The 11180-nt window shown below is 41.5% G+C and overlaps 1 protein-coding gene across 2 annotated transcripts in view; it reads right to left on the bottom strand.

Annotated features, from left to right (window-relative positions):
- Positions 1–806: 806 nt before the first annotated feature.
- Positions 807–11180, bottom strand: part of grm3 (glutamate receptor, metabotropic 3) — a 44230-nt gene continuing 33856 nt past the window's right edge. For both annotated transcript variants that reach the window (XM_074677668.1, XM_074677669.1), the window contains exons 8-14: positions 10080–10322; positions 9787–9976; positions 8793–9102; positions 8483–8676; positions 8156–8288; positions 5587–5764; positions 807–4121 (exon numbers count right to left, since the gene is read on the bottom strand). In XM_074677668.1, coding sequence (XP_074533769.1) covers positions 4045–4121; positions 5587–5764; positions 8156–8288; positions 8483–8676; positions 8793–9102; positions 9787–9976; positions 10080–10322 — 1325 coding nt within the window. In that variant the 3' untranslated portion in view covers positions 807–4044. The remainder of the gene's footprint in view (positions 4122–5586; positions 5765–8155; positions 8289–8482; positions 8677–8792; positions 9103–9786; positions 9977–10079; positions 10323–11180) is intronic.

Below are 11180 nucleotides of genomic sequence, written 5' to 3'. Positions count from 1 at the left end.
AACAGACCAAAAACTATTCTAGTACACTTTTGATTTTTAGGATATTTTGGGGAATCTTTAAAATGAAAGTGCCTCCACCTAAAACACAAACAAGCTTTCTGTCCAAACTGTTTTAGGGGGAATAATATTTCCTGACTGTTGACAGGTTCAAGACCCATTTAAAGACCCAAGCCTACCACCAGAGGGCAGTCATTGTCTGCTCATAAGATGACAATGAGACTGTGCTGTTCTCCAAAGGTACAGACTGTAAGGAGTGTGCTTTTCCAAGAAAGAAGCAATAGGGCATACGTAGAATGTAAAATTCCCATAGAATTGAGTAAGTTAAGTGAAAAATGTTGCTCCTTTTGTTTTTACTCACAAGACAATTCAGCAGTCACTTTGTAAGTATATAATATGAACAACAAACTGTAATGTCTCCCGTTTGTCTTTTGTTAAAGTGTTTTCTTCCAGCCTTTCTTGTCGAAGGGAACAAGTCTACACACTGGATTTCATTGTCCTAAGGCAGGGAGCACTCCAGGAAATGGTTTAATTGGAGTGCCATCACTTAGGGAACAGATTAGGCAGGAGTGTTAGAGGCATCTTTCAACATTTGCCAACACACACTATGAATAGAGCCTGTGTGTAAGTGTGTGTTTGTGTGTGTGTGAGTGCGTGTTTGTGTGTAGAAGTGGTGGCAAGAGACTGGTAATGTGACTGAAGAGACAAATCTATCTACACTGGCAATGAACTGTGAGATTTTATAGATTCATTAACAGACAGACAGACAGACAGACAGACACTGAAACAGTTTTTAGTGTAAACAGAGGAGCAGAAGACACTGGATGCTTGCTTGTTGTTATTTATTATGATGTCATCACAGCCTGTTTATTGCACGTATTGGAAACGATTAACTATTGCTCTGTGATTGACCAGAGTTCAGCTTCATTTCCTCACAGAGACCCTGGTTTCAAATCCAACAGAGGCTGAAGACTCATTCTGCTGTATAGCACAGAGAACATTGTAGAGCACATGACATTTGGCAGAGGGTGAATAGAGGAACAATGTCAGAGGTGGATGGTTTTCTGTTTGAAAGGGATATGCTCGAATTAAGCCAATTAAAAAGTTAGCATGAACATGAGAAGGCAAACGGAGTGTAATAGTGAGCAACACAATTAAACTTTTATATTCCCATACTCTCTCTCACCCTTTTCATCCATCTCCTCCCTATCCAGCCTCCCTTAAGTCCCTCTGCTGGCAGGCTCTGCAGCATGCACCCACATCATGTTGCCTCAGTTGAAGTGTGGGCTAACCAACCTGTTTGTCTGGCCACTGAGGTCTGTGGCTGAGAGCGGCTCAGTAGCCAGTTTCACACATACAGTTGAGACCAGGCGAGGGAGAGGTGGGCTGAGAGGGAGAGGGTCAGAGGAAGGGGTGTGAGACTTGTGTCTGAGACTAGTCCCTGGACTAAATGAGAGCAGAATCAAGGTTAAGTGCTCTGTTTGTGTGACCATTAAAGAGCTGGGAGTAGAGCACTGAGCCTCCACCAAGCCAAATCTCATCAGTCAGTGCCAATTTGAATCCTAACCAGCAACCCGTTCTTCTTCTTTCTATGCCTCCTCTCCCTCACTCCTTCCTCCCTCCTCCCTCCTCTCCATGCAGACAAACAGACATTCCGGCAGCGGATGTGCCGGCAGTTCTCCATAGCAACCTGCCATGCGGGGTGTATCTTGTGGGAGCAGGACCACAGAGTGAATGGCTAAGCCTTCTGCTAACAAAGACTGTGAATCTCAGAAATGCTTTTGAGCTTTCGTAGCAGTGCTGCGACTTCTGGGCTGTGGGAGTGCTTTACATAATCCAGCAGTAGCATCAGCTCCCCTCTGCTCTGCCACACCGCTCACTCCTCCTGCTCCCTGCACCTAACTCACACGCCTTGATGTAGGTCGGCTCGTCTTGGCTCATTCTCTAAAAAATGCCTTCAATCTCATATTCAGTGTGATTACCATGGAGTTCTGCTGGAGAGGTGTAAATCAGTTCCCACTGTATGTCCCCTTGACAAAAAGCAAGTCGATTTAAAAAGCTTGTCTTGGGTAGAAATAAAGGATTCTGCTCACATAGTTTGTCCAAAATATTGCTCGACAGTGACACTTTATTTGATACAGCATATCATAGTATAAAACCATTTAAGATCAGCTTATTAGTGATTTAATAACCCCTCTATTTGTCTTCAATGGTAGGCCTCTCTCCATTTGAAAGGAAATCTGCTGTAACATAAAATTAGTTGACAAAATAAGTCTATTTAGATTGTCTTATAAAAAAATTATTCATGTATTTTTCTCTCATTTATCCCCCCACCTTAGCAGGGGTTATTATTTTTCCAGCCACAAACAGACTTTTGATATTTTTCTTAAAGTTATGTATGTTATGCATATTAGTTTTGCTGCTAACAGCCTGTTGTTGTTATTTTCTCGATGGGATCTGCCAGCAGCTGACATTGTGTGTTCTGCCTCCTCTTGTGATCCTCTCTGGGACTGACAGCCGAAGCCAGCTGCTCCACTTTGCCTCTGCACGTCAACACATTTAACACAGACGTGTAAACCGCACACTTGAATAAGCTGACGAATAAATGACTCTATCGTATCAGTATATAAGCTCCTCTTCCTTCTTTTATTAGTGCCACCTATCTGTAAAAAATGAAAACAGTATGATGGATGTCTACCTTAAATATTATCTTCTTTGTTTTTTTTGTACACAAGCTAAAGAAAGAAGGTGGTGGAGGAAGTTTGCTCAGATTTCAAAATTGGAACACTTCTGATACACAATCAATGGCAGAAGGCTTGGCAGAGATTGACACCTGCAGACACTGTGTGGACTCTATACTGGGCTCATTTTTATACGTACCAGCTGGCAATAACAAAAAATCACCTCTTACAGTCTCTTCCTGCAGAACTACCAAACATACGTTAAGGCACATAGCCATATTCAAAACATCACCACATGCTGTATCAACGGGGAACAAAAACAGAAGCTACCTCTCCCCTGTAGTTGGAGAAAAACCACATGTGTCCAGAAAAGCAGACAGTTTCCCTCCGTTATATTCTGTGTCGTTCATAATTACTCTTTAGTTTTTAGGCAAAGTAAATTTGTTGTTCCTCTTAATGAACAACAGTTTGAGAGTGGGATTGAACATATTGGTGTTTCTCTGAACACATGCCTGGATTTATGGCCATTTAGATAAAGGGATTCAGTACTTATGAATAGAAATGTATCCATTTGTATCAAAAGCAAGACATTTTCTAGCCACAAAGGGTTCTTTTTATGGACTTCGGTTGCAAAGCTAAACTTTTTTTAAAGAGATGAGTTCTTTCCAAGCTGCAAACTGTGCTCTGGCACAGTGTCGCTGTGAGCTGATGGGTATCATGGACTTCTGTACATGTCCGCTCCAGCCATCTCATCCTGCCCATTAGTCCACATTCATTCTAGGGTTACATGACTGTCAACATTGTGCTGTTTGAACCATCAGTAGTAGAATATACAAATGTACAGATACACAATAAAAATGCTTACATAATTGGTTATTACAATGAGACCTACAAAAAAGCATGGGAATAAAAAGTCTGTGAGATATTGCAGGTGAGGTAAGCAGAGCCACAAATGTGCATCCAGACTGAGGGATACACACCCTCCTACCAAGATAAAGCGCATGTCTATTTACATGGCATCATAACAAAGCTATCAAAAACAAAGGCTCCAAAAATTCCTCCTAAAAACTTTTTTTGTTCTTTTGTTTCTCTACTTACAACAATGTCGATTCCATGTATGTACATCCCTAGAAAATAATTTAATTTTAGTTACACACTTTCTACATTTATGAAACAATACAGTTCTAGTCCACAAGAAAGTATGTTTGTTTGTGCGTGTATTTGTGTGTACATGTTTGTACGTAAATGTGTGAGAGTGTGTACAGTATTTTTTTAAGGAAGAGAGGGTTGTTTGGCGCGGTGGAGGAAATGTTCATGGGTTGGCTAACAGTCGCAGGGGCTGGTTCAGAGGGTAGATGGGATGTGGTCACAGAGAAGATGTGGTGGAGTCGACAATTTCTCTCCCATTGCACACAGTAGGGACGTGTTGGGCGCTGACTGAAGCTACAGAGAGATGAGAGAAGAAAAGAGACATTTTAGACAACCATATTGAAAAAAAAGATGACCACATATATGAATTTTAGGAATAGAAAATTCACTCTGTTTCAAAAGTGTTGAAATAAAGATACTTTTCCAGCACAGGAACTAGGGAGTTTTTGAGGAACAGTATGTTCAACAGCAGGAACCAGGGTCTAAACTAAGTTCTTGGTTTGTACCCAAGCTCCTGGTCAAGGAGGATACTTTCAAAAGGTCCAAGAACTTTTGGGGGTAGGGTCTAAAATATGCAGCATTTCTGATTGGTAGACCACCCTCAATTTTTTTGATCTTTTATCTGTTTTCCACAATACATTCACTTGATTTAAAACACTTGATTTAATTGCTCCTTCACATTCCGTGACTTTGTCTCTTGAGTTACTGGTGCTCCCATTGAAGAGTGACTCTGTAAATTGGAGATTTCTGCTGAATGTATCAGTAATTGTTGAGTTTACAGTAGCTGTTGACACGTGGAAAAAAAAGACCCCAGAAATGTATCCTAATAAAGCTTTTCTTTAAAGTCAGAGGGTCAAATGTTCCCTCATTGAATGAGTCTTTAGAGATAAACTTAGGCTGTTTGTGATGGAAACTTTTGAGTAAAAGTCCCAAGTCAACAGGATCACTCTTTAAACTGAAACGACAGCCAATATCTGCCAAAGCTTTTAAGATCTGTCATCTTGCTTGAAGTTGAACATTTAAGGTGTTTGGAATCTTCTTTCTTTGTCTCTAGCATTTGTCTCCTTCCAGTTGTTGATTCAACAAATCTATGTGCAATGCAATAAAGCATCATCAAAACCAGAAAGAGCTTGATCTCCTCCATGCAAACAGGCTGAGTGTACATCACACATGTTGATGCTTGCCCATGTTTCGTTTTCTGTGGCGTCATCTGTGATGTAGGGTCTTTTGTTGACTGCTCTCTGCTGGACTAGCAGTGTAGTGCAATTTCTTTCTTTGCCTCTCCATATATCACCGGACTGATTTGCATCATTTTTACGGGACTTCAGGCTGCAGTGGAAATGAACACAACAACGGCCAATAGGAACAATTTACTGTACTTCCTAGGGGAGAAGATCCTGGAACACAAAGTTCCTGGTACTTAAGCGTGAAAAGCACTTTAAGTCTCTTTTCAGGGTGCTTCTCTTTTGCCATATCAGTGCTTTCAGTGCATGAGCTATGTAAACAGGGTTTAGTCATTACCTACAAAATAAGTCCTGATTGAACCTGTCAGTCATGCATTATTTTAGAAATGATCCTTTTGGAGTGACAGCAGTCATTTTATCAACGTCTTCTCTAGGTGTTTTGAAGAACCAGAAAAACAAAAAACACTTATACATTTCAAGATGTCCTTGTAAAACACAGAGGCATTAAAAAAAGACCAAAGAGTGCTGCTCCAAACCCTGTCTCTTTAAAAATGAGGTAACAGCGTGTAACTTACCGTGGGATGCGTATGAGGTGGCAGCCCCGCTGACACTGAAGCGATTGAGGTTAAGCCTGTGGCTCGTCACATTCTTCTGCGGCTGAAACATGATTATATGGACCTTGGGAGCAAACATACATCCCAGAACCACAAAGCCACTGAGGCTGACTGAGATACACATTGTAGTGGTCTGAACCTGCAGAGAAGAGAAGGAAACAGTGAGAAGAAGTCTGACTCTTATGAATAAATCTGATGGTAATGCCTTGCAGGGTTAATATGATGATGAAAATCGATTGTAATGAACATTTGTCAAAGGCATTTTTTAAAGGAGCAGAAATTGTGCTTCAGAGGCAATAAAACAATAATAAACTGAAGAGAAATTCAATAAACAGAGGATAACTACAGAGCACAAAAACGCCTGGAGTAATTAACCTATCTGTAAGAGAACACAGAGCAAATGATGCCCATAAAGCGAGTCTGTAACTATTGGCAGACTTTTTTTCTTCTTATCTTACAACAGTCTTGTGGATAACAATTACAGGACAGATCAATGAAAGACTTAATCAACAGAGACCACAGGCCAAACTTAACAGCATCTCAGTGGTAAATGTAACTCTATTTTCTGAGATTTGTCTGATCAAAATCAATATAACCTGTGCTTTTTGTCCCTCTCAGGCTGCCAGATCACTGCCGTGTGTTACTCTGAGTGGCTGAGAGATGTTTACAGGGTTGATTAACAGCAACTCTCAGTGAAATCACAGTGGTGCAAGAGGAAGCACTCACCCTTCAACATCTCCTACGCTCCTATGTGTGTGTGTTTGTGTGTGTGTTTGTGTATGTGTGTGTGTGAGAGAGAGTGGGTGGTTATGCATGTCGGGATCTAATGCCTCCACCTGTCTAATCTTAAAGTCAGATTACAAGGCCAAAGAAATGCTTGTTTGCAGAGAGAGGGAGAGAGGAGGGGGATCAAATGAGCAGCCCTGGCATCAGCACTCCTCTCATATGCTCTTTGATACTGTGCACTGTGTGTGTGTGTGTGTGTGTGTGTGTGTGTGTGTGTGTGTGTGTGTGTTTGTGCAAGCGTGTGTGCTTAAGGTGTGTGTGTGTGTGCGTACAGCATGCTTATGATTTGTATGTACCAGGTGAACACTCACCCCCCCTCCCTGTTAAATCTGGACATGTGTCAGCAGTTTGACTGAGCCTGTCTGCTTGTCATCCTCATACTGCAGCGCTGGGATTTTTGACAGCGGGATTAGAAATTGTTTAGGTTGCCACTAGACCTGTGATGGTTACAATACTAGGATGGAAAAAAAACAACTCCCTTGATGAAAAAAAAAAAAATTTTGGAAAACATTTTTTCTTTGCATGATAAAAGAAGATATGTCAAAATAAGAAGCTAAAGCAAAAATCAGTCTTTCTTAGAAATCATCAAATAAGGTCCGCTGCATTTATAAAAGTGAAACTTAGGGGTACAGATAGGATCCCAAGGTAATTCAATCCAATACCCAATGCATGGCCCATGATAACCTGAACATAACAACATTATCATTCTGCAATAATTAGTAGATTGCTAGAAAATCAATAATAATGTCTCATTAAATCCAATTAACAAAGAATGCAAAATGAAGCAGGAATAATTTCCTTAGTGTCACAGTGAAAAGTCATGAAGCAGAGATGTGCTTTGTCAGATTGAAGGAGAGCTCTCTTTAGAGTGTCATATTATTTCAAGTGAATATATATTTATATCTGATGTCTGGAATGTGATGAATGAGTGGCATAGGTTTGACTTTTTATGGGATTTCATCAAATTAAAACAGATACCTCAGTTATACCAAACCCATACTGCCTCTAACTAAGCAAGGTTGCAAGAAAAAAAAAACTGACACTGTTTGTAGTCAAAACGTTATTCTTTTGGATTAAAATCGAGTCCCATTGTCTTACACTAGAGTAAGGTATTTTGAAGTAATCTATGTAATCTAATTTGGGTTGGGTTATTTTTTATTATATTTTTTTTAAGCAAGAAAAAAGGAGCAATCAACAGGCCTAGTTTCTTTTTGAATTAACAGTAGGCCCTATTACATTTTGAACAGTTGAACATCCATTTTTAATGCAAACTAAAAAGACATGAAATATTTCATTTTCTGCGTTAGCCACACCTGCGATGTGGGAGATGGTCTAATTAAGTTTCAGGACCATGGATAAGGGCTGATTACGCAAACATGGTGCAGGATTTAAAGCAAACAGGATTAGACTGTAAAAAATTACATAAAACTTAATGGATCGGGATTTCATACCAAGTCAAAATAAGCATTCAGAGAGTTAGACTAAATAAAAAGTTTCCTGTGATGATCGATTTCATGGTTTTGGTTTTGGAGCTTGTAGCGTGGACTCTCCAGGATTTGTATCCACGAAAATCTTTTGTTTTAAATCTATAAAGGGATTTGCCCCCCAACCATCCCAAAGATGAAATTCATTCAGCAGAAGTAGGGATGTAAAAACCAGACCCTCCACCCAACAACAATTTGCACCCTGCAGACAAGTACATGTGTGCATGTGCGTGTGTGAGAGAAAGTGTAGATGATTATACCCTGTAGTCACTGGATGTGACATAGAAGATGGGAAGAAATGCCAGCCAAATGATGCAGGTGGTGTACATGGTGAAGCCAATAAACTTTGCCTCGTTGAAGTTCTCAGGGCACTTCCTGGTCTTGAAGGCATACCTTAAAAGTAGAAGGGTTTCAGGTTAGATAGAAACAAACTGGGAAAATGTCTGATAGGTTGTACTTCTTCTAATTTTTCAATGGAGAAAACTTCAGAACCTATTAGGAAAGAGACTTTTTATTTGAGAAATCAAAGTAAGGGAAATGCTTTGCTCAATATTTATTTCACATTGAATCAACTATGACACACTTACACAGTACACAGGATGACCAGGAGTACGTCGTATCCCAGCGATAGCAGCATGCTGGAGTCTCGTACATTGCACTTGAGGATGACCGTCTGTCGCCGCTCTGGCAAGGTGAAGCGCCGTGTCCCGGGAACTTCCAGAAGCAGCCACACTGACACCATGACCAACTGGACGGAAATCAAACTTAGACAGATAAACACCTGGAGACGAAGAAGAGAGGAGGTGAGTAAGGTCATCAACATCCTCTGTGTGTCCATCCATCCATCCTCCAGTCTGACTGATGCAGATGGATGGATGTGATGCAGCAATCACTCACCTGAGAGGATGGGCTAATGAAGCGTGGCCTCACTGCTCCCGCTCCATCTTTAACGCCGTTAAAAATCCTGGCGATCCTGTTGGTTTTGGTAAGGAGAGCGGAGTAGCAGACAGCAAATGATGTGCCCAGACCGAGACGCCGAAGGGCACAGATGGCGGGAGATGGTTTGGCCAAGAAAAGGAAAGTCATGGCATAGGACATGAAGACTCCCGAGAGAAGGATGTAACAGAGTTCTCTGCCTGAAGCTTTCACCAGCGGTGTGTGGTTGTGTCTGACAAAGACCCAGAACACCAGGCCTGTGCACACAAACCTGTGATTAAGGCAGACGAAAAAAAGTTCAATGATGTCAGTTTTGAATGATGCTTGTATACTTTTCTGAGAGTATAGTGTTCATATCAGTATATTCACTGATCATAAACATTTAAATAGTCAGACACATTTTGGGTTAAAGAGGCAAGATCTTCTTCAGTTCAACTTGATGTGTAAATATAAGCATTGTTTTTCACCTGCAGTGTAGAGGTACATAGTCTTAAGGCTGAACATTCAGGGACACAAAAGAAAGAAAGCAACAGAAAGACCCTTTAAAAATCTGATGAAACTTTTAGGATCTTTTACTGTAGGTTTTAATCTAATTTACTGGACATAAGTGCAGCTATAAGAGTTAAAGATCAGATCAAAATCTTGATCCATTTCATTCGTATGTACACTTCTGCTCATGTGAAACTACAAGCCTTCTTGGCTCTCTGCTGCTGAGCATTGCTTTCACTAGAGATTCACGCACGCTGTTTCAGCAAGCTGAAAAATCAAAACTTGACAGGCAGAGCATTACGTTTGCTAAGCTATGATCTGACAACAACTGTGAAGCTGGAGAAGTTTAGCTGCACTCAGTTATATACTCTGGTCCAACACCCATACAAACATTCACATATACACACAGAAACACCTCAGGTCAGGTCAGACATTGGAATCATAGTGACAGCCCTTCAGCACTCACCCTACACATGCAATAGTTATAGGACCAATTGCCCAGGCATCTTCCCACATTATGTAGTCCTCGGGAAGGTCATAACAGGAAGTCAGATCCTCAGTGGGCCACTGGCCAGGAGCACAAGGCGAGCAGGTGAACTCATCTGCCAGGTATTCATGAGGCTCACAGGCTGTGCAGATCCAGCAGCAGTACTCGCCTGGGAGACAGGAATATGAGCAGCAGAGTGTGACAGTCTGAAATGTTTCAAAAGGCCTGCTATGGTGTGTTTCAATAATAAAAAAAGGAACATTGCCTCCCACCTGCCTGCATTTTCTTCATCTCATTGCGTTCACAGGGGTCGCTGCACTGCGAGGTGGGCACCACTTCTTTGGGCCAGTGAATCAGATCGTTGCTCAGGCTTAGAGTCTCTGCCCATTCTCCTACTGGCACATAACCGTAACGATCAGCAGAGCGCTGGTAGCTGAAGATATTGTATCGGCCCATGCCGTCCCCCTGGGAATCAAACTTCACCAAGGTCTCAATGCCTGGAGGAGCAAAGGGTGCTGGAGAAGTAGAAGGGACAGTAAAAACATGAATAGAATGAGGAGATTAAAGCTTAACAATCACAAACAATCACTCCATTGATGTCTCATTGATGCCTCTCTAAAGCAGCAGTGAGGACACAGACAATAAGCCGTGGTCAGTTAAGCCTCGAGGGAACAGAAAAGATAGTGGAGGGGATAACAATCATGTTTTTATTACTGAGGACCAGCCAGTCACAGAAGTATTTGCTAAGAGGCTGTAAATGCCTGCTATGCCTGGTAATAACTATGTGTATCAATAGGCTCCAATGTTTCCCTGAGGTCACATAGGGACGAAACACTGCTTAAAATTCTGATCTGACAAACTTTATTACCAAATGCATCACTGACAGGCTGCTCATAGAGTCATACAGGCAGAAAGACAGGCGACTGATCCCCTGAGTTGCGCTATAGCTACCCACACACAGAAAGAAGCAGCCTCTAGGTCTCTTATGTGAGGGAGCTACACTGCTAAAACTGCCAAATTGGTTTGTATACAAGTTGTTATGAAAGGATTACCATCTACCCTGAGGATGTGGGAACAGAAGACATTGTGAAATTGGCAGGAAGCTGAAACCATTAAAAAAAGTAAATTAGAAAGGCATCTATGGGCTGGGAAAAAAGTGAGCTCTTGACGCCATGCAGGCAGTGTTGGACCTGACAGAGTTGACACCCGGTTATTTTGACACAGACAAACTGCATGTCACTCCTACTGAGCCACCTCTTTCCTTACAGCGGAGCAATCAACTCTGTGCTGCTGACACACTGTACATGACCAAGTTCGATACGCTGCTGCCTTCACTGTCAAATGATGATGTGGCTTGGGGATAGTGCAGCGTG

This window comes from Halichoeres trimaculatus, unplaced genomic scaffold (assembly GCF_033239565.1).
Source record: "Halichoeres trimaculatus isolate MK-OKI-2021-1 unplaced genomic scaffold, fHalTri1.1 fHalTri1_scaffold_10, whole genome shotgun sequence".
Classification (NCBI taxonomy): Eukaryota; Metazoa; Chordata; class Actinopteri; order Labriformes; family Labridae; genus Halichoeres; species Halichoeres trimaculatus.
Note: the sequence above shows the minus strand (reverse complement) of the source record. Positions and strands in the feature narration are given on the sequence as shown.